Source organism: Nicotiana tabacum, chromosome 7 (genome assembly GCF_000715075.1).
Source record: "Nicotiana tabacum cultivar K326 chromosome 7, ASM71507v2, whole genome shotgun sequence".
Classification (NCBI taxonomy): domain Eukaryota; kingdom Viridiplantae; phylum Streptophyta; class Magnoliopsida; order Solanales; family Solanaceae; genus Nicotiana; species Nicotiana tabacum.
Genome location: NC_134086.1, coordinates 93049417 through 93073939, shown reverse-complemented (window position 1 = coordinate 93073939; position 24523 = coordinate 93049417). Strand labels below are relative to the sequence as shown.

At 33.9% G+C, this 24523-nt stretch overlaps 1 protein-coding gene across 1 annotated transcript; it reads right to left on the bottom strand.

Annotated features, from left to right (window-relative positions):
* Nucleotides 1–7357: 7357 nt before the first annotated feature.
* On the bottom strand, nt 7358–8314 carry LOC107829032 (uncharacterized). Its single transcript, XM_016656444.2, has one exon. The coding sequence runs from the start codon at nt 8312–8314 to the stop codon at nt 7358–7360; it is 957 nt and encodes a 318-aa protein (XP_016511930.1).
* Between the last annotated feature and the right edge of the window lie 16209 nt (nt 8315–24523).

The following is a 24523-nucleotide window of genomic DNA, read 5'->3' as shown; positions in this document are numbered from 1 at the left end:
TTGAATATATAAGTGATTTTAAGGATACGTGGATTAGTTTGACACAAAGTGATAGATTGAAATATAATTAAAGCAAACAATAATAAAGTAAGTTCAAACCGTGTGACTTGAACAGTTATAGCCTTGACAAATAGATCTCACTCGAACTGAATATGATCCAAATGATATCAAATACAGAAGAACAATACCTTGAAGAAAGAAAATAATACTATATGCTTTTGGTATGCTTGTTACGATGTGTATTACAATGAATCAGACCCCCTTTATATAGTAGGGGAGTCATGCTTTAGATACAATTCTATAAAAGGTAAGAAATCTCATGATTTGCTAATTAATCGGTCTCTCATAGATACGTGACGAGATTCCCGCCGTGATATCCAATCGGTTGCATATATTTCAGCCTTCTATTATTGGGTACGATAATGTCTCCTCGAGCTTATTCGGAGTCGGGGTCGGTTCTGGAGTCACGGGCTCGAAGATCTTGAAGACGTATGTTCTGACTTCGTACTTTGGTTCGATGGAACCCGTGATCGATCTTTAATCTATCACGTTTTGGTTCCAATTCGTCATGAAATAAATGAGCCCGGTTTCAATCGTATACAATACTATATTTAATTTCTATAAAAAGGTGGTAAAACATCTCAATCCAAATAATGAATACTTTACTCTGAGAACTAACAAAACAACCGAAACAAAACTAATAATATAACCTACATAAGGAGAAATTATTCATCAATACGAGTAGGACAAAATACAAGGAAAATGCTTAAAACCGTGCAATTGTGTGGAATTAAAGTTACATGCACGCAAAAGAAACACACACGAGAACGAATGCAAAATCTTATCTCTTGGAACACATGAGTAATACTAGGGGTGTCAATGGTTCGGTTCGGTCAGTTATTTTATAAAATTTGTATCATATCAATTTTTCGGTTATTCTATTATGCATAACTAAAATTAAACTTTTCAAAACCGTCTCAATCATATTGGTTTCACTTCGTTATTGGTACGGTTCGGTTAATTTTCGGTATTTTTTTAAATGTCATGTAAAATTCACTAGTAAAAGTAGAATGCAACAACATGCTTTCTGTTATAGGACTTAGCAAAACTCTCTAGACATTTTTATGGTTTAAAAGGTGATGAATTAAAAAACATGAAAGATGGCTAGAGTATATATACATCAATTATTCGACAGCAACGTAAAAGAAACCAAGTAAAAGCAAAGAAAATATAAATTACACGAGTGGAAAGATATTATCCAAGATAGGACTCAAGAATAAAGTCTATATTAAATATTAAAAAAGATCAATCTAAATTATATGAAGGAAAACATATTCATTACATTATAGTTTCCTACTCATAATCGCTAGAATACTTTGTGTCTTGCTAATAAAGATACTTTAAATAACTTAGTTTAAGTATAAGTAGGATAATAGGTTTTAGGAACTAGTATTTTGAGTTTAATTAGTTGTTGGCTTGTAACAGGTTTTATAATTCCAAGGCCCAATGGAAAATTTAATGCTTTATTAGGTTTAAGCTTTTTTCCTAACTCTACCATATATGAAACCTTATTACCCTAAATGTGCATAGTTTGTTAATTACCCGTCCAGTCCACACTTTAACTACAATTTATATACCATTCGACTATTAGACATTAAAAGGGTAGAATATTCCCTAAAAACGCGCTAAAATCAAGGAGAGAATCTTGGTGTTAATTGATTTTACATTAAATTCAATTTTTAAAAAAGGGAAAGGGGATTTCTCATCTGCGTATTTTTCTCCAGAACTACAATTCAAATTCTAAAAAAAAAATGAATGAACAATTCAAATTTTCGAGTTTCAACAACTCAAAGTTGAAAAAATTTGTTCTTCCATATATTTTCCACCATCGATAGCCATTAAAAAGCTTGAAAGCTTTGAATTCAAATTTGGGTTTTCAAAAATCATTATTTGTTTGGATTGGGTGTTGTTGTAAATAATTCGGAATATGTTTAGGAGTTTATATCTCAATTTTGAGGGGTTTTGGTGAAGATTAGACTTGGTTTTGACTGAATTTCAGATTTAAACTCGAAGAAGAAGAAGAAGAAGAAGAAGAAGAAGAAGAAGAAGAAGAAGAAGAAGAAGAAGAAGAAGAAGAAGAAGAAGAAGAAGAAGACATATTTCCAGAAATTGTAGATAAATTGTAGAATTGTAGATAAATTGTAGATTGGGAAGACTAAAACTTCTACAAATCTTCTACAATTATGTCGAAAATGCCAATTATGCTACAATTAAAATGGGAATTGGTATATTAAAATTCAATGTATCCAATTTGTAGATATCTTGTAGATAAAATTTCTACAAATAAACTACAAATCAATTTAAGTATTGTATAAAGTTTTATTGTTTTTAAGGGTATCTACAAAATTACTACATTTATACTACAATTAAACTACAATCTTATTTGGAAAAAATATTAGTGTAGGTACCCTCTTTTTCTCTTTGGTAGGGTGGGTAGGTGAGGGTGGGGGTGAATAAGCAATAAAAATCACAGGTTAGTGTAATTAGTAGGAGTAATTTTAAAATACTCTTTAATGTTCAAGACACTGTGCAGTGGTTTAATAGGTTTAAATGGATCATACAATTGAAATTCTACAAATGTTATTTTGGTTGTCTTATAAGTTCAATCGCTCAAACTTTTTTCCAATTTCACGTTTTCTTCAATGGGCTGAACTGAACGGATATGTATTGGAAGTTTAATTATTCTTTTTTTTTGTCAACCCAACACAGATAATTAGGTTGATATAGCGATCTCACGCCTTTTTTCTGAAAATAAGGTTGAGTTTTTCTCTTTACTAATTATTATTGAATAGTTTTACTACATATCTTTATGACAATTTGTTCCAAAAATTCTTGTTAATGATTTGGTCGTATGTGCTTCTCTAATAAACTTTTCCCGCTATGCTTTTATATGTTTGAAACGTGGGATTAAGGGGAGAGGGAAATGTGGGATATATAGGAATTAAAGGGAGAGAGAAACTTGTGATATATGGACACCTTTAATTAAGGAGTAAAAAACTGTCAATTAATTATACCTCTAAATTAATTATGGTATATAAATGGTAATTTGGTATGCTGAAATGTAATAAACACAAACCTTAAACATTAAGGATAATAAGGTTTCATATATGGTATAGGAAGGTAAAAATCCCATATATTTTTCATATGTAAAATTTATTCGATGTGGTTCGGTAATTTTTTGGTTTATTATAAAATAAAAAACCTATCCTAATTATCGGTACTGTTGTAGATTTATACAAAAATCTACGGTCCTAAAAATCGATTCGGTGCGATACGGTTCAATCGGTTTAGTCGATTTTTTAATATCCATTGACACTCCTAAGTAATACGAACTATACGTATGTGATATTGGTAAACTTGTGGAAGGGAGAAAACCATGGAGACAGTAGTATACCATATTAAAAGTATTATTTTAATCGTTTTAGTCTAATAAGTAATATTCGAACGAGGTTCAAGAAAGGTTCCTTTAGACGGGTTTAGTTCTAATCGCAATCTATTTAATGATAATCATGATTTTTGTTTGAGAAATTTGGTCGAAATACTACTCACGTCGAGATAAATATTGTGGTGGAGATTTGGAGATGCGACCTCTAGGAGGTTAGGTGAAGAAGATGGATCAAGTTTATTTTGTTAGAAAATTCATTCCAAGTGTAGGAATTGTTAGGTATTTATCTTAATTTTCTTACAATATTTGATTTTTCTATTTCTTGAAGGAAGAGCAACATATTTACCATATTGGCTTCCTTCAACATATTTGTTGAAGTAAGGGCAACATATGAATATGATCCATGCATATTTGGCTAATCCTTTTTCTCGGAGCAAAGGGTTTTGGCTTCTATAAATTAAGGATTCTTCCTTTTCTCATTCAGTATCATCCACAATGTAGCCATAAAGGCTTTGAGAGTCTTATTTAGGGGGAGAATTTTGTAAGACAGGTGTTAGCATATCGCTTGTGTTTGCCTCTTTTTAAGGTTGTTCTCTCGATATTTGTTACTTTCTTATATATAATAGATTATTCATCTCGGTCTATGAACATATGTCAATTGACCGAACCGCGTTAATATTTATATCTCTTTTGATATTTCTTTTTTATTGTCTGATTATTCGTCGTTAAAGGTTTGCTTTACTAGATTCGGCATGACATCTAATTATTTCGATCCAAACAAGATGGTCCCCAAATTTTGAACTAAATGGATTCAAGGTCCATAATAGTATTTAATTAGGAAAGAATGTGACAACGAACTTTCTTTCTGTTTCCATTTTTTCTCTGGAAATGGAAAAGAAAAGAGGAAAATGAAAGAGAGGAGCTTATTCAAACAAGCTAAGGGCAAGGAAAATAAAGTCATATTCAAAGTACATGCTTGTTAGAACTTTCCTTCAACCCTTCAAATTCAATAATCGTCTAATGATTTGTGAAATCTTGAATGAGAATATTTAGGGCTCTTTTTAGTCAAGAAACTTGAGTAACACAGTAAACAGAAAGATAACTCATTCCTTTTCCTTTCCTCCCTTTTTTTCTTTCATAAAAGAGACCAAATTAAATATCCGTTACGAAGTTCAATTTTCTCTCTTCAGGATATGCACACGAGTTTAAATTTGGACTAATTTAAATCAAGCACGGTATTGGCAAACTATGCACTTTCCCTTGCATGTTACTCAAAGTAAGTGTTCTAATAGCCCGTTTGGCCAAACTGCAAAAATCAGCTTATTTTTATAAGTGTTTTTTCTTAAAAGTGTTTTCCTTAAAAGTACTTTTGGTGAGAAGCAGTTTGTATTTGACTAATTAATTTGAAAAGCACTTCTGAGCAGCAATTAATGTTTGGTCAAGCTTTTAAAAAATATTTCTAAGTTTATTTTTTCAAAAGTGTTTTCTAAAAAAGTGCTTTTGGAGAGAAGTTATTTTTTTCTGTTTCTCCAAAACTGCTTCTGTTTCTCCTCAAAAGCACTTTTGTTTCCTTTCAAAAGCTTGGTCAAACACCTTAATTTTAGAAAAAAAAAAAATTGACAAAAAAAAAGGACTTTTGCCTCACAAGAAGGTTGAAAACAGGCTATAAGTTGATTTTGAGGTCAGAAGTATAAAATCTGACAATCAAATTATACTAGTATTTGTTATGTTGGATTTTTAACAAACTTTTATCGTTTGATAATGTTAAACAGTTGCATTTTTTAATTTGGACTAACCAAAGTTAGATATACTTTAAAAATTGATGCTTGCAAACTATCTATTATCAGCAAAAAAATAATAAATGAAGTAAACTTTCCAAGTTTGCAATCAGACTTATTATTAAAACAAAAATAAAATGGGAAAAAGAACCGAGGAAAAAACACAATAGTCAAATCTCAACTGTCGGTACCTAAACATCCCCAACCCGTACTCAAATTCTCAAATTGCAGTTATAACAATGTACAGTAGTACTCTTTATAAAAAGTGGCCAAAGCAGAATTATTAGAAATAGAAATCTAAAACAAGGTACTGCTACCAAACCTGGACCTGAAGTACCTCCTTTTTCTAACCGTTCTCTCCATAGCCATAATAAAGCATTGTCTCCGTCGTAATGAATTTCATCAAATAAAGTTATATAACAAAGTTATTTTTAAAATTTATTTTTTCTATTGTAGTAGCCTTATTTAGTGTAATGTAATATATAAAACTGATTATGTTGTTCCACATACACCTTTAGCACATCTTAGGCAGACGTATAATGAATACGACGTAGAGGCACCCACTGCTATAGTCAAATCTTACTTAAAAAAAGGGAAAAGTTCTATGCAAAGAGAACAAAATTACTCTAATGCAAGCATTAATGGCTTGCTCTCTACTTGTAAAGAACAAAATTATTACAATCATAATTTACATGCAGACTTAGTGGGCGTTTGGACATAAGAATTGTAAAATTTCAAAACAGGATGAAATTTTTTTTTAAGTGAAAATGATATTTGAAATTTAGATTTATGCTTGAATATGAATATAACTTTGGGTTGCTTTTAAAGTTTTGTGAGTGATTTGAGTAAAAATTTTAAAAAAATAGTTTTTTAGAGTTTTTCAAATTTTCGAAAATTTTCAAAATGCATTTTCAAGTGAAAATTAAAAATTTTATGAACAAACACTGATTTCGAAAAAAAAAAAAAATTGGAAAAAAGGAGAAAAAAGTTCTTATGTCCGGGCTCTTAAATTCTTCACTGACTTCATTTGTTTTTCAACTTGTTGGTAACAGCAAAATTTTGAGATAAGTGTCTTAGCTCCAATAGTACATACAGTATTAATGTGTAGGTATAGTGGAGTAAAGGAGTAAGCCCACCAGCAACTGTGAAGTCAGAGTCAAACATTAAATACATTTGCTGCTCTCTCTGACGGGACCCCCCAGCAACCTTATTAATGTTAGTGTACATTACTCTTTTCATTTATTCAAACTACCACTAACTAATTATTTCAATAACTTTTGTTTTGTGGGTATACATTTACTCACTCTTGTATACTACTATCTCTTTATATGTATACATATATATGCTGTACATGCATATGTTTTTGTCACCCACCACCTTAAATTTTGAGGGTCCCCTCATATCTCCCCTTTTCTTTATTATATTCCCTTGGATTCGACTCTCTTTGCCACCTTCTTCCTTCCCCTCTTTAACAAAATGTAAAGACAAGAAGTTCACATTTTTTTGGGCAACTAGATGATATTCTACTAGCCAATTCAATGAAAAGAAATATTTAAACAAAAATAAACGTACCCATATAAAACATCTACGCGTCACCCAAGCAAGTTATAGTCGCATATATAAGTTTTACATATCAGTGTATCGTATCAATTTAATATTTTATAGCAAAAATAAGATAAATATATCAATCTCTTTACTAAAACAAAAGGCAACTATATATAGCCCATAATTTTACACATGGTTTTGCACTGTTCACTCATCAAAAACAAATAATCTTGTAGCCTACCTAACGCTGAAATAAATGGGGAGCACCATCCACCATGTTACTCAACCACACCCAATCCACTAAGTTTTGTTCTTTGATATTGTGAGTAAATGGGTCGGGTAATGCGAATAATCCATTCTAATGAAATGTCCGGAAAACAAGTTACACATTGGAAAAGATATCTAGATAAAATATTTTGATTATTTTTTTTCTTGTATGTAGTGGAATTGTACAGAGAAAATACTGATGAGAAGAAAAGAAAAAAAAAAACTAAAACAAACAAGGGCAAAACCGTACTTTCATTTTTATATGATCACAGTCGTAGAAGTCGTGATCGTCAAATTGGTCAAATGTCAACGTTCGCTGAAATCAATGGTTGGGATTGAACCTTCCGAAATCGGCAAGCTTCCTCGATCTGTTCTTGCAAAAGGACGTCGCTGTGGAAAGCTGAGGCTTTGTTGGTACTCTTATCTCGCCGGAGAATATCATTTCCGGCGGCATTCCCTTCTGATTCCAATTTCTGCTCGGGCTCGCACGCACTAAAGGACTCAAGCAAAACGCCATCCCGGTGAGGTTCCGATTATGACTCGATTTACCTCGCCGGCCATGTTGAGCTGCCGGTGTTCTCCTCGGAGTCTGTTTCGACGACTCCGACGAGTACCCGCTCGATCCGCCGTTACAATGTTCGTCTTCCTCATCGTCCGAATATCGAGCCGGAGACATTCCTCGATCGCGATTACGACACGTCCTCCGATGACCTCCGATCGTCGATTCTTCTACAGAAAACGTGCGCGACTGCTTTTTCCGACGACCGGAGAGAATCGTTGTGAACCACGACGGTGAAGAAGACGACGCCGGGTAAGCATCGCCGAAATTCGAAACCCTAGGATCCGAATCTAGTTTCTCCGTCCTGGATCTAAACAGACCCGAGAAAAATCTAAAATAACCTTTCTTCTTATAAGGCCCATGACCAGCAGCAATTACCGTACTGTTGGGACCCACTTGTGGAGTACTGTAAAATCTTTGATCTGGAATAGAGGGAAGCGAATTGTGCTGGAATTGCCACGGCGTCGTATCAGATTTCCGGCGAGAAATATACGGGGAAACGGAGCGCGGAAACACCAGCGGCGGAGGATTGCTATCAGATTTCCGATGATCCTCGTGAAACAGCTGCTGCTGCACGTGAGCTCGCGCCTGACCTTGGGCTTGGGCTTGGGCTTGGGCCTGGGCCTGTGCGGCAATAAGCGCAAAGAGCCGTTCACGGAGGCAGGAAGCGCAGACTCCGACGCTGCTACTCAGGTCCGAAAGGTGCTTTTTACACCTCATTTACCCAATCAAAAAACAAAACAAAATAATGTTCTTGCAAAAATCCAATGCTATTTATATACTTGAATTTGTATGAAATTTAAAAAGAGAAAAGGGAAATAGAAGAATGAAGAAGTAATATTTGTGGAGCGTGTGGTTGTTGTTTTTATAGCCTTTTCTGGGTTGGAGAATGGAAGGATCTGAGACTGGGTTTGTCTTCTTCTTGCTTTTGCTTTTGCTTTTAGAGAGAGAAAAAATAAGAGGAGAGAGAAGAGTGGACAGAAGATTAGGGGTGAAGAGAGTGCAAGCTTTTTATGTGTAAGAAAATGAGAGCTTTTTATCTTTTTCTTTATTCTTATAGGTTCAAATTAAAGAAAGCCAGTGTGACACGAGGATGGGGCACTAATATTTAAACACAAATCTACAGAATCCCGTTGTTAATTTAATGAATATTGATTAAGGAACACTAAAGTAACCCCAGATTGCCAACACTTAAAAGAAAAAAATTAGCACTGATTTTTGAGGATTAAATAAACTTTGTGAATCTTGCGTTTAATATGATAGTTTCCTTTTTCTTTTTCTTCGGTTTAAACCCTTTATTATTATTATTATGTAGTACATACATTCATTTTACTAAATCAAGAGAAAGATAATTTTTTTTTCATATTTTACTCTTATCATTAATTACTAATTTTTCAAACCATTTTTCAAGACTTTTAAAAATGTTATCATTATTATGTTAGAGATAGTAGATATGTCCTAGATCCAATATCATATTTGATGATTTGAACATATTTTTGTGAACGTTATTTGATATAAAAATATATGGCATTCTTTTATCATAGTTATCATCAATTGTTTGATTAATTTGATAAGGTCCTTGATTAAATTTTGGGATTTGTCATCGTGATAGAGATCATGATAATGAGAGCAAAGTCTCTTATAATTTAATCTAAATTTGTTCTTGATCGTAGGATTATTAATTTGGACATTAGTAATCCGGTTAGATCAATATTTATGTAATCGTCTTTATGGAATAAAGATTAGTTGATCTCATTAACTAAATTACATAGATAGATGATGCATGTAGAGATATGATCATTGAACCGACTCATTTGATAATTCATAATGGTTAGAATTACCATAAACTGTCAATAGGATATTCTCTTGAAGGATGTGATGTAAAAGTTTCCTTTGACCTGAGATCGTCATAGTAATTGACAAGCTATTTATTGTGCTTTGATACCAGACACCTATTGATAGCATCAAGAACAAGGATATAGTTAAGGACAATGATAGAGATGATAGAGTTTTGGAAGCTCCAAGGCCAATTACAAGATCTCAAGCTAAAGAGTTGCAAGCTAAGGTTGCTAGACTTTAATGGCAAATAAAGAAGCTTTTAATTGTAGAGGAAGAGCTCAAGCCCAAAGGAGATGAATTGTCCAAGTTTTACAATTATTTGGTAGTCCAAATTGAAGTCCAAGAGGAGGAAAATTGGGTTACCAAATCAGCCCTTGAAGTCCACCAATAGGGCTCAAAATGACCTTAAAAGAGGTCCAAAAGGGGGTGTTTCAAAAGGAGCCCAATTGAAGTCCAAACCAATGGCCCAAACTAATAGTTTTAAGGCCCAAATCTGCCTCAAAAGGATTTGGCTGCCCCCCCTCTTAATTTTGATGGCTTTTGTTACCCCTTAGGAGCCACCTACCTAAATTTGATGGCTATTGTGACCCCTAGCAGCCTCCTACCTAATTTAGATGACTTTTTAGCAACCCCTACATTATTTTAAGTGCTTTTAACTCCTATAAATAAGGAGTTCTTCTCATTCATAAGATACAACATTTATTGATTAAGTATATCATACTTTGAGAGTTCTTTTGAACCTTTGTTACTTGTGCTTTGAGATTTATCTTTCAACCTTTACTAGTTCTTGGTTCAAGGTAGTAAGATTACTTCTCTTTTATGATATCTTTGATTCCTTTGTGGTATTCTTAGAAGGCGATTAATACTAGTTATTAATTGTTGTCTCAAGTTACTCGTAAAGTGGTCAAGATCTGAATCTATTGTTTTGATTTGCTTTTTAAGTAAAGGCGTTTGATTTCTTCCATAAATCAAGACGTTGTTACTTTGATCTTGTCAAGGCTATAGAACTTGCGTTCTTGGAAGTTCTTGGAATTCTTTCCTTGAATTCTTCCCATATCCTTTATTTTCATCTCTTTAATTCTAGTTGTTCAATTCCTTGTTGTTATTGCTTCCGCATTTACTTCTCAAATTCTTACTCTAATTTGGATTCCCGACCTAGTTGTAATCAAGTGGTATCAGAGCGGTTTTTATCAAGATTTCGTTCTTGATAAGTTTTGGGATTTCTTGAATACTAAGAGAAAAGAAAAGAAAAAAAAATAAATAAAAAAACGAAAATCAGTTTTTAGAACAAAAAAATAGAATTGCATGCTCTCCGCGATATTTCTTTTGTATCTAATTTGTTACCAAAAATTAACAAAGGAAACAAGAAGAGGGGATCCTAGATTTTCTTACTCTTTCTAATCTAAACATATAATTCTTTCCTTTTTGTTCGCGTCATGTTTCAACCGAGCCTAATAGTTCTAGGATTTGGTTTTTCTTTCATTAGTTCCCCAAAAATCTGAATTTTACTACTAAGAATTTCATACGAGTTGGGTTTAATTATAAATCTATAAAGTATTTTGTTCAAAGGTTATTCCAAGAAAAAAAAAAGAGCTAATTTTTGTGATACAGTTTACACTTAAAGATGTCGCGTACAGGTAGTGATGATGAACAAAGGGTTCTCCAAGAAGCTGAAATCAAAGCAAGAAATAATTTTACCTTGCAAGCTATGCATCAACAATTTGAAAGGTTGAATTTGCAACTCCAAGAGATGAGAGACACCATTGCTGATCAAAATGATACAATAGCTGAACTTAGGAGGAAAAATAATGTTAGACCCCAAGCTAGGAGAAATGTACCCCATGCTCCCATTGTAAATCAAGAAAACCCTATAGATGATTTTAATGATATTGATTTTGATAGGGTGGGAAGAGATAGGAGGGGACAAAGAGGTAGAGTAGAAGATGACAATATAAGTAGTATAAAGATGAAGATGCCATCATTCAAGGGAGCAAGGGACCCAGACTTGTACCTTGATTGGGAGAGAAAGGTTGAAGCCATCTTTGATTGTCACAACTACTCTGAGGGTAAGAAGTTAAACTTGTTGTTGTTGAGTTTTCTGACTATGCTGCTATTTGGTGGAAAAAGCTTGCTAGGGACAGATTGCAAGAAGGACAAGCACCAGTTGCTACTTGGGCTGAGATGAAGAGGGTGATGAGGAAGATATTCGTGCCATCACACTTTCAAAGAGAGCTACAACAACGTCTTCAAACATTGAAGCAAGGGTCCATGTCTGTGGATGAGTACTTTAAGGCTATGGATATGGCTATGATCCAAGCTAATTGTACAGAGGAAGAAGAGGCTACAATGGCTAGGTTTTTAAATGGTTTAAATAAGGAAATAGCTGATGTAGTAGAATTACAACAATATGTAACAATAGATGAGTTAGTTGATTTGTCTGTAAAGATAGAAAATCAAAATAAAAGAAAGCAGACTAGCTCGTGGAAAGGTCGGACAAGCACCATCTCCAAGAAGCCATGGCCATATCATGAGATGAAGAGTTCTTCTAGACCTCAAGAAGACAAGGGTAAAGGTAAATTTGAGAACAAAGAGGGAGGTAAAACCTTTAACCCTAAACCTTTTACACCTTCTAGTTCTATTCAATGTCATAAATGTAAAGGAAGGGGACATATGATGCATGAATGTCCAAGTAGAAGAAACATCATTCTTAGAGAAGATGGAGGATATGAGAGTGAAAAAGGTGAGGGAGAAGAAGAGGGAGATATGAGTGATGAAGATGATGTAGAACTACCTAATGAGGGCATGATTGGGGTAGTTAGAAGGATTATGACTATCAATTTTTCAAGCAATAGTGAAGAACAAAGGGAGAATATATTCCATACTAGGTGTGGGATAAAGGGAAAAACTTGCTCTATGATCATTGATAGTGGTAGTTGTGCTAATGTGGTGAGTTCATACTTTGTGGAAAAATTGGGACTTGCATGCATGAAACACCCTACTCCATATAGACTCCAATGGTTAAATGATAGTGGTGAACTAAAGGTAAACAAACAGTGCATGATTTCATTTAATGTTGGTAGATATGAGGATGATATTCTTTGTGACATAATACCTATGCAAGCTTGTCATATCTTACTGGGTCGTCCTTGGCAGTATAACAGGAATGTTTTTCATGATGGAAGAAAGAATAGATATTCTCTTAAACTAAATGGCAGGAAATTTACTCTTGCACCTTTATCTCCTTCTCAAGTATTTGAAGATCAAAAGAGATTAAGAGAAACAATGGGAAAACCAAGGGGAGAGATAAAAAGTGAGCTTGAGGAAAAAGAAAAGAAAGAAGGCCAGGAATTAGAAAAAAAAAAGAGATGGCCGAGAGAAAGAGAGAGAGGGCAGCAATTTGAGAGAAGAGATAAAAAAGGGTTTGAATGAAAAAATAGACAGTCTTGGTGAGAGGAAAGAGGTTAAGGAAAAAAAAAAGAGTTTTTATATAAAAACCAAAGAGTGTTTAAATGCAAGAAAAGAGGGGCTGCCCATAATACTACTTACTCACAAAGAGACTTTGATTAATTCTGAGTTGCTAACTTCTTCTTTGCCAAGTAGTATTTCTTCTCTTTTGCAGGATTTTGAAGATGTCTTTCCAGAAGATATTCCTAATGGATTGCCACCTTTACGTGGCATTGAGCATCAAATTGATTTTGTAGCTGGATCACAAATCCCAAATAGGCCAGCCTATAGGAGTAATCCAGAAGAGACAAAAGAACTTCAAAGGCAAGTTGAGGAGTTGCTTGAGAAAGGTTTTGTGAGAGAGAGCATGAGCCCTTGCTCGGTTCCCGTCCTATTGGTACCAAAAAAGGATGGAACTTGGAGGATGTGCGTGGATTGTAGAGCAATCAACAAGATTACGGTAAAGTATCGTCACCCTATTCCTCGTCTTGATGACATGTTGGATCAATTACATGGATCCAAAATCTTTTCTAAAATTGATCTAAAAAGTGGTTACTATCATATTCGAATGAATCCTGGAGATGAATGGAAAACTGCTTTTAAGACCAAATATGGGCTTTATGAGTGGTTAGTTATGCCTTTCGGCTTGACTAATGCACCTAGCACTTTTATGAGATTAATGAATCATGTTTTTAAGGATTTTCATGGAAAATTTGTTGTGGTGTACTTCGATGATATCTTGGTCTTTTCTAACACTTTAGAAGAGCATGTAGAACACCTAAAACAATTTTTTGAAGTTCTTAGAAAGCAATTTTTATTTGCTAATCTTAAAAAGTGTACTTTTTATGTGGATCGTGTGATTTTCTTGGGTTTTGTAGTTAGTTCTAAAGGAGTTGAGGTTGATTAAGAGAAAATCAAAGCAATAAAAGAATGGCCTAAACCTAAGAGTGTAACTGAAGTTAGGAGTTTTCATGGACTTGCTAGTTTTTATAGGAGGTTTGTGAGAGACTTTAGTACCATTGCTTCTCCTTTAACTGAAGTTATTAAAAAGGATAAGATTTTTAAATGGGGAAAAAAACAAGATGATGCTTTTAACTTGTTGAAAGAAAAGTTATGTTCTGCTCCATTGTTATAATTGCCTGATTTTTCTAAATCTTTTGAAATTGAATGTGATGCTTCGGGCAAAGGAATAGGTGCTGTTTTGATGCAAGATTCTAAACCTATTGCCTACTTTAGTGAAAAGTTAAGTGGAGCAACATTGAACTATTTCACTTATGACAAAGAACTATATGCTTTGGTAAGGGCTTTAGCCACATGGCAACATTACTTGTGGCCAAGAGAGTTTGTCATTAAAACTGATCATGAATCCTTGAAATACTTGAAGAGTCAAGGTAAGCTTAGTAGAAGGCATTCTAAGTGGGTTGAATTCATTGAAATGTTTCCTTATGTAATTTCTTACAAACAAGGGAAAGAAAATGTTGTTGCTGATGCACTTTCAAGGAGGTATGTCTTAGTTTCTACCCTGACTTCTAAATTAATGGGTTTTGATCAAATCAAGGGACTTTATGCTAATGATGTTGATTTTGGCAAATTTTTTGCAGATTGTAAGTTGAGTCCTTTTGAGAGGTTTAACCTCCAAGATGGCTTTCTCTTTAAGGAAAATAAGTTGTGTATTCCTAATTGCTCTTTACGTGAAGTATTTGTAAGGGAAGCACATTGTGGAGGGCTTATGGGATACTTTGGAGTCCCAAAGACACTAGACATACTGGCCGAAAATTTCTTTTGGCCTGGAATGAGTAAAGATATTGAAAGAATGTGTGCACAGTGTTTGGAATGTAAACAAGCTAAATCTAAAGTGTTACCACATGGTCTTTACACGCCATTACCTGTTCCTACTTCGCCTTGGATTGATAATTCCATGGATTTTGTGTTAGGTTTGCCTAGAACAAGATATGGTAAGGATAGTATATTTGTTGTGGTAGATAGGTTCTCCAAAATGGCTCATTTTATTCCTTGTTTAAAGACTAATGATGCCTCACATGTTGCTGATCTTTTTGTAAAAGAGGTTGTCAAATTTCATGGTATACCTAGAACTATTGTTAGTGATAGGGATGCTAAGTTTTTGAGCCACTTTTGGCGTGTGTTTTGGGGGAAGTTAGGTACTAAATTATTGTTTTCTACTTCTTGTCAACCACAAGCTGATGGACAAACTGAAGTAGTTAATAGAACCTTAGGAAACATGTTGAGGGTTGTTTTGAAAGGTAAATTAACTTTATGGGAAGATCACTTACCTATGATTGAATTTGCTTACAATAGAACAATCCATTCTTCTACAGGTATGTCTCCTTTTGAGGTTGTTTATGGTTTTAATCCCTTCACTCCCCTTGATTTATTACCATTATAAACTAATGATATTGCTAATCTTGATGGTAGGACAAAGGTTGAGATGATGAAAAAAATTCATGAACAAACAAGGCTTGCAATTGAGAAGAAAAATGAGCAAACTGCCTTGAGAAAGAATAAGGGACGAAAGCAAGTTATTTTTAAACCTGGAGATTTAGTTTGGGTTCACTTTAGAAAGGAGAGATTTCCTTCCAAAAGGAAGTCAAAGTTGCATCCTAGAGGAGATGGCCCATTTCAAGTCCTTGAAAGGATTGGAGACAATGCTTACAAGTTGGACCTTCCTGGTGAGTTCCAAGTAAGTGCCACATTTAATGTTGCTGACTTATCTTTGTTTGATGTAGGATCGAATTCGAGGATGAATTCTTTTCAAGAAGGGGGGAATGATAGCATCAAGAACAAGGATATAGTTAAGGACAATGATAGAGATGATAGAGTTTTGGAAGCTCCAAGGCCATTTACAAGATCTCAAGCTAAAGAGTTGCAAGCTAAGGTTGCTAGACTTCAATGGCAAATAAAGAAGTTTTTAATTGTAGAGGAAGAGCTCAAGCCCAAAGGAGATGAATTGTCCAAGTTTTACAATTATTTGGTAGTCCAAATTGAAGTCCAAGAGGAGGAAGATTGGGTTACCAAATCAGCCCTTGAAGTCCACCAATAGGGCTCAAAATGACCTTAAAAGAGGTCCAAAAGGGGGTGTTTCAAAAGGAGCCCAATTGAAGTCCAAACCAATGGCCCAAACTAATAGTTTTAAGGCCCAAATCTGCCCCAAAAGGATTTGGCCGCCCCCCACTTAATTTTGATGGCTTTTGTTACCCCTTAGGAGCCACCTACCTAAGTTTGATGGCTATTGTGACCCCTAGCAGCCTCCTACCTAATTTAGATGACTTTTTAGCAACCCCCTACATTATTTTAAGTGTTTTTAACTCCTATAAATAAGGAGTTCTTCTCATTCATAAGACACAACATTTATTGATTAAGTATATCATACTTTGAGAGTTCTTTTGAACCTTTGTTACTTGTGCTTTGAGATTTATCTTTCAACCTTTACTAGTTCTTAGTTCAAGGTAGTAAGATTAATTCTCTTTTATGATATCTTTGATTTCTTTGTGGTATTCTTAGAAGGCGATTAATACTAGTTATTAATTGTTGTCTCAAGTTACTCGTAAAGTGGTCAAGATCCGAATCTATTGTTTTGATTTGCTTTTTAAGTAAAGGCGTTTGATTTCTTCCATAAATCAAGACGTTGTTACTTTGATCTTGTCAAGGCTATAGAACTTGCGTTCTTGGAAGTTCTTGGAACTCTTTCCTTGAATTCTTCCCATATCCTTTATTTTCATCTCTTTAATTCTAGTTGTTCAATTCCTTGTTGTTATTGCTTCCGCATTTACTTCTCAAATTCTTACTCTAATTTGGATTTCCGACCTAGTTTTTATCACCTATGTCCCTAGGGCGATAGTTGAAAGGATATTGGGTATGATTAAATGCTTGTAGAATTAGTGATTGATCAAGATGGAATCTGTCAACTCTTGGTAATGAGTTTAAGCTCCATGTTGTCATGAATTATAAACGACCAAATTAAGACCTTGGCCAGGGCAATTGAATGAAAAGAAGAAAAAAGTTTCTTAGGTCATTCAATGGTCTATTATATTTGACATGAACACATAGTTGGTCGCCTATTAGGATTTGACAGTTGAACCATATCCTAAGGCGATCTGGAGCTATAAGGACAGAAGGAATTACTACATTATTCTTCTACTGGTTCTTGAGAGTAAATTGTATACTTCATGCTATCTGGTCGTTAAGGAGTGTTGCTAGACGCCACCCTTGATTAGTATATTGATGTGATCAATTTACTACCGGTTTAGTATTGAACCTATGGGGTCGCACACTAATGAGTGTTCTGATCTTTGCTAAAGGATTAATTAACTTATTATTTGATAATTAAATTAAAGAATTTAATTAGTCAAATAAATAAAGTTATTAGTCCAAATGAAATATTATTATACTCTTTGCTAGCAAAGAGATTATAATTAATATTGTGAATGAATTGAAATTTTCTATTTGGAATAGAAAACTAAATTATATCTCTTGGTTGAAATATATATGTGATATATATAATTAATATTTATTTGCACAAAGTGTTCATATAATATATTAATAAAAAGTTATTTGGAAATCCAATTTAGAATTGGAATGGATAACAAATTCCAAAAGTGGACGTGAAATTAGCTCAAACCCATTAAGAATGGGATTGATATTTTTCAATATAAAATATTAGTTAATTTTCACAATCCACGTCCCTAAGGACAAGCTGATTGAGGCGTGAAAGTCCAATTGGACTTAGCATAAAATACCTTCAGTCACGTTACCCTTGGGAACGTGATTCGATTTCTTCCATAAAGTTTATTTCAAAAATAAACTTTTATCCTAAGTAAATCATTACCTCAACCAAATATGAAAAAGGTTTGTAGGTGATGCTATATAAAGGGTGATGGAGAAAATTTGCTGCATTATTAATTCTTGAGAAGAAAAATCACTTTGTGAAAGTGAGAGTGCAACAAAAAGTCAAAAGAGAAAATACAATTACAAGAAAAGTGTTTCTTGTTCTTCTAATTTGAGTTGAAATTTTTGTGAAAAATTTCAACACAATATTTTGTTCAATTTATTTGCGGGTTTCATTGATCAAAGAGTTGATAGCAAGGATCAGTCTCGGTGTGGATACGCATAGAGTCTTCGCACTATCGAAGAAATTTTGAAATGAGACTCTCTCACTAGGTACATCTTAGATCCGATCTTTGACATGTAAATAAATTTAAACATGAAAAGATCTGCCTAGGATTGTTGTTGTCTTCCGCTGCGTGTTACGAACATCTATATGCAATCCTTCAGTGGTATCAGAGCCGTGGTTTATTGTGTCTAAAATTTATTTACGAAATATTTTAAGATTATATTTGAAGCGCTCAAACCATAATACATTTGTCTTGTGCTATAGTCAAATTGTTCGAATGCATATGGATTGATATTATTTTATTGTGAATAAAATACATATACATATAATTTAAACTATTGAGATAGTTCGTAACTTACATTTAAAATTTTGTATTAGATACGATGGTAATCTATAATAGGTTATTGGATTCTACTGTTATTTTAATTGTTATTAATTCATGAGATGTTAATTAATAATAATATTCTGGCATGAATTCTTTTTATGTGATATATAAGATAAACATGTTAGAGGATGTTGAATTTCATTTTTATGTCATGTGCTTGTTCATTACATAGTTTTGAATTATTTATTACATGTGATGTAAATTAATTTAGGACTAAGCGTGTAGACAACTTGAACTAAATTCACATGCTATAAAAGATTTGATCTTCATGTTATTAAAAAATTATTTTAGTAACAATTCCCTCTTACTAAAATTTGAGTTCTTAAATAATAAAATATAAGATATTTTATTATGGAGCTATCCATCAAGATAAATAATTTTACTTATTTCTTGTTTATAAGGAGCGGCCTGACTACCAGGAGACTTATAGTTTGAGAATATGTTAAAATTATTTATTGCATTAGATCTATGGATTGAAAGAATTATTCAATTTTACACGAGACGCCTGGATCACCCGGGGGAGTATAAAATTTAATAAGTTCTTTGCTATCATGATGGTTGAACTCAACTATGCCAATAGGATCGACCTGACTACCAGGGGACTATTTGACATAGAGCTATTTAAGGAAATTGTATGGGGATACAATTGGTAAGAGTACCTACCTTTAAAATATATGTGAGAAACGACTTGACTTCCAAGGGGCTCATACATATTGTTAAAGGATTCCTTTACTCCACTAATAGAAATAAAGATTTCGTAAACTATAATGAGGGTAAATAGTTTAAAATAATTAGTGGAAATATTATTTAGATAAAAGTCCATGTCTTTATGATATATGCAAATATGTTCTTATATTATTGCCTTTTCTTTTCTATATTTTAGATTTCTCAATATGTCTGTTATATCACTGCGTGAAATACTTGAGACCAACAAGTTGGTAGGACCAAACTTTGATGACTGGTATAGAAATTTAATAATTGTTCTCATGCATGAAAAGCTCATTGATGTGATTGATAAGCCTGCAAAGATAATCCTACCAGAGAATGATGTTCAAGGCACCAAGGTTTATCAGAAATACTTGGAAGAATGTCTTGCTATTAAACACATCATTCTCGCTTCTATGAGTTCTGAACTCCAGAGGAAACATCAGAATATGGATCCAATTGCAATCATTGAATATCTTAAGAAGATGATTGATACACAGTTGGACATTGAAAACTCTCCAGTTGGACCCCTTGTCAATCATATGATCGTTCTTACTGATGAACATGAGAAGTTGGGGTATAAGCTTGGTAAAGAGCTTTCTGAAGATTTGATCTTGGAGCCAGTATATGATGCTGAATGTTTTCATTGTAAGAAGAAATGACATTGGAAGAGAAACTGCAAGGAGTATCTTGCAACACTAAAGGACAAGAAACAAGGTGAGACATTAATGAAAAATGTTTTCAAGGTTTCTTTAGCTACTACTAATTCTTCACTGTGGATATTAGATACTGGCAGCGGTTATAACATCTGTAATATGTTGCAAGGGTTCAAGGTAAGTAGGAAGCTAAAGAAAGGAGAAGTTAATCTACAAGTTGGTAATGGTGCAAAAGTTGCGGTCGTAGCTGTAGGATCAATTTCTTTAATAATGCCTACGAGCAAAGTACTTATGTTGGATGATTGTTATTATGTTCCTAAATTTGTTTCGAACATAATTTCAGCTTCTATGTTAGACAAACGTGGTTTTCGCATAAATATAGGCAATAGTATTTGCTCTATTTTTTATAGTGATAATTTATATGTGAATGACTATCTCCAACATGACGTTTATGTCTTACCTAATGTGAATGCTAATTCGATTATGCATGTTTCAAGTCTTAAGAGGAAAAGAGATGATCATGTAAATCAAACATACCTTTGGCATTGTAGGCTTGGTCATATTGGAGAGAAAAGAATTAACAAGTTGTACAAGGAAGGGTACCTTGACAAGTATGATTTTGAATCATATCCAACTTGTGAATCTTGTCTCAAAGGAAAAATGACCAAATCTCCATTTACTGGAAGTGGAGAAAGAGCTTCTGAATTATTGGGACTAATTCATACAGATGTTTGTGGGCCCATGAAAATTCAAGCTAGAGGTGAATATTCTTACTTCATCACCTTCACTGATGATATGTCAAAACGTGGATTTGTGTATCTTATGAAACACAAGTCTGAATCTTTTGAAATGTTCAAAAGGTTTCGTAGTAAAGTTGAGAAGCAGACTGGTAAAAGTATCAAAGTACTAAGGTCTGATAGAGGTGGAAAATATCTTAGTGAAGATTTTACCAGATATCTCAAAGAGAATGGGATTCTCTCACAGTGGACACCTCCAGGAACACCACAACACAATGGTGTGTCTGAAAGGAGAAATCGAACCTTATTAGATATGGTGAGATCTATGATGGGGTTCACTGATCTTCCAATAAATTTATAGGGATATGCTTTGGAAGCAGCAACATACTTACTTAATAAAGTTCCCACTAAGTCAGTCTCTACAACACCATATGAGATATGAAAAGGATGTAAGCCTAACCTTAAACATATTAAAGTTTGGGGTTGTCCAGCTTATGTTAAGAGACTACAGTCTGATAAACTTGACTCAAGATCAGATAAGTGTAGGTTCATTGGGTATCCCAAGGAAACAATGGGATATTATTTCTATCACCCTTCTAACCATAAAGTGTTTGTGGTTAGAGGAGCAACCTTTGGAAAGGGAATTTCTTTTAGAAGGAAATTATAATGGAGAAATAGAACTTGATGAAGTTCAAGAAACTAATGAATCAACACAATATAAAGATCATGAGACCCAAGTTGAAGAACCTTTATTGGATGTTTTGAAGTTGCCATCTTCAACGGTTGAAGTTCAAGAACTAACTGAAGTTCAAGAACAGGTTAATGAACCAGTTCTAAACCAAATTGAACAACAACTAAATCCAACACAAGGTGAAGAGGTTGTACAAGTACCTCTTAGAAGGTCTACACGAGAACGTCATGTACCAACTAGATTAAATTTATTGGTACAAGATGATGTATCAAATGAGGTTGATCATAATGATAATGACCCTAAGACCTATGAAGAGGCTATACAAAGTTCTGATTATGAGAAGTGGCAAAAGGCCATGGAATCCGAAATGGAATCTATGAAGGAAAATAAAGTATGGACTTTAGTTAAACCTTCAAAGGATATAAAACCTATAGGTTGTAAATGGGTTTTTAAGAAAAAGATTGGAGCAGACGGAAAGGTGGAGACCTATAAAGCCCGTCTTGTTGCCAAGGGATATCGTCAGAAAGAAGGAGTCGACTATGACGAGACTTTCTCTCCCGTGGCAATGCTCAAATCAATTCGGATTTTGCTTGTTATAGCAACATACTATGATTATGAAATATGGCAAATGGGTGTGAAAACAGCTTTCCTTAATGGTGAGCTAGAAGAGGATGTGTACATGACACAACTTGAAGGTTTCACATCTCCGTCTGATCATAATAAAATTTGTAAGCTACAAAGATCCATTTATGGATTAAAGCAAGCTTCTCGAAGTTGGAATATTCGATTTAACAAGACAATTGAAAAGTTCAATTTTGTTAGATGCGAAGAAGAACCTTGTGTGTACAAAAAGGTTAGTGGGAGCACAATTATATTCTTAGTGTTGTATGTTGATGACATATTGCTCATAGGGAATGATATACCGGTATTGCAAAGTACCAAGATTTGGCTATCTGAATAGTTCTCCATGAAAGACTTGGGAGAAGCAGCTTATATATTAGGAATAAAGATCTATAAAGATAGATCTAGGAAGCTGCTTGGACTTTCCCAGTCTTTGTACATTGATATCATCTTAAAGAGGTATAATATAGATAATTCCAAAAGAGGCTATCTACCGATAGGCACTGGAATTACTCTCAGTAGGGAGGATTGTCCTAAAACACCTGAAGAGAGAGAACGCATGAGTAGGATCTCATACGCTAGTGCAGTGGGAGCTATCATGTATACCATGACATGTATACATCCTGATGTGGCTTATGCACTTGGAGTGACTAGCCGCTATCAGGAAAATCCTGGTGAGGAACATTGGAAGGTGGTGAAGACCATTCTTAAGTACTTAAGAAGGACTAAAGACCAATTCCTCATCTATGGAGATTCTGAGTTGAAACTTGAAGGTTATACTGATGCAAGTTTCTCTTCAGATAGAGATGATAGCAAATCTATTTCTGGTTATGTATTCACCTTAAATGGTGGTGCAGTGAGTTGGAAAAGTTCCAAACAAGCTACAGTAGCTGATTCAGTGACTGAAGCAGAATATATAGCAGCTAGTGAAGCTGCTAAGGAAGCTGTATGGATGAAAAAGTTCTTAACTGAACTTGGTGTGGTTCCTTCAATAGAAGGTGCGGTTCCACTGTTGTGTGACAATACTGGAGCCATTGCTCAAGCAAAAGAACCAAGATCACACCAAAAGTCCAAACACGTTCTGCGAAGGTATCACTTGATAAGAGAGATCATTGAACGTGGAGACGTCGAGATTCAAAAGGTTGATGGAAAAGAAAATGCTGCAGACCCATTCACTAAAGCTCTTGGCGCAAAGGAGTTTGACAAGTACAAGTGGAAATTGGGAATGAAGTACAAGAGCGATTGGCTCTAGTGCAAATGCGAGATTGTTAGGGATATAGTAGATATGCCCTAGATCCAATATCATATTTGATGATTTGAACATATTTTTGTGAACGTTATTTGATATAAAAATATATGGCATTATTTTATCATAGGTATCATCAATTGTTTGATTAATTTGATAAGGTCCTTGATTAAATTTTGGGATTTGTCATCGTGATAGAGATCATGATAATGAGAGCAAAGTCTCTTATAATTTAATCTAAATTTGTTCTTGATCGTATGATTATTAATTTGGACATTAGTAATCCAGTTAGATCAATATTTATGTAATAGTCTTTATGGAATAAAGATTAGTTGATCTCATTAACTAAATTATATAGATAGATGATACATATAGAGATATGATCATTGAACCGACTCATTTGATAATTCCTAATGGTTAGAATTACCATAACTGTCAATAGGATATTCTCTTGAAGGATGTGATGTAAAAGTTTCCTTTGACCTGAGATCGTCATAGTAATTGACAAGCTATTTATTGTGCTTTGATACCAGACACCTATGGCCTTAGGGCGATAGTTGAAAGGATATTGGGTATGACTAAATGCTTGTAGAATTAGTGATTGATCAAGATGGAATCTGTCAACTCTTGGTAATGAGTTTAAGCTCCATGTTGTCATGAATTATAAACGACCAAATTAAGACCTTGGCCAGGGCAATTGAATGAAAAAAAGAAAAGAGTTTCTTAGGTCATTCAATGGTCGATTATATTTGACATGAACACATAGTTGGTCGCCTATTAGGATTTGACAGTTGAACCATATCCTAGGGCGATCCAGAGCTATAAGGACAGAAGGAATTACTACATTATTCTTCTACTGGTTCTTGAGAGTAAATTGTATACTTCATGTTATCCGGTCGTTAAAGAGTATTGCTAGACGCCACCCTTGATTAGTATATTGATGTGATCAATTTACTACCGGTTTAGTATTGAACCTATGGGATCGCACACTAACGAGTGTTCTGATCTTTGCTAAATGATTAATTAACTTATTATTTGATAATTAAATTAAAGAATTTAATTAGTCAAATAAATAAAGTTGTTAGTCCAAATGAAATATTATTATACTCTTTGCTAGCACAAAGATTATAATTAATATTGTGAACGAATTGAAATTTTCTATTTGGAATAGAAAACTAAATTATATCTCTTGGTTGAAATATATATGTGATATATATAATTAATATTTATTTGCACAAAGTGTGCATATAATATATTAATAAAAAGTTATTTGGAAATCCAATTTAGAATTGGAATGGATAACAAATTCCAAAAGTGGACGTGAGATTAGCTCAAACCCATTAAGAATGGGATTGATATTTTTCAATATAAAATATTAGTTAATTTTCACAATCCACGTCCCTAAGGACAAGCTGACGGAGGCGTGAAAGTCCAATTGGACTTAGCATAAAATACCTTCAGTCACGTTACCTTGGGA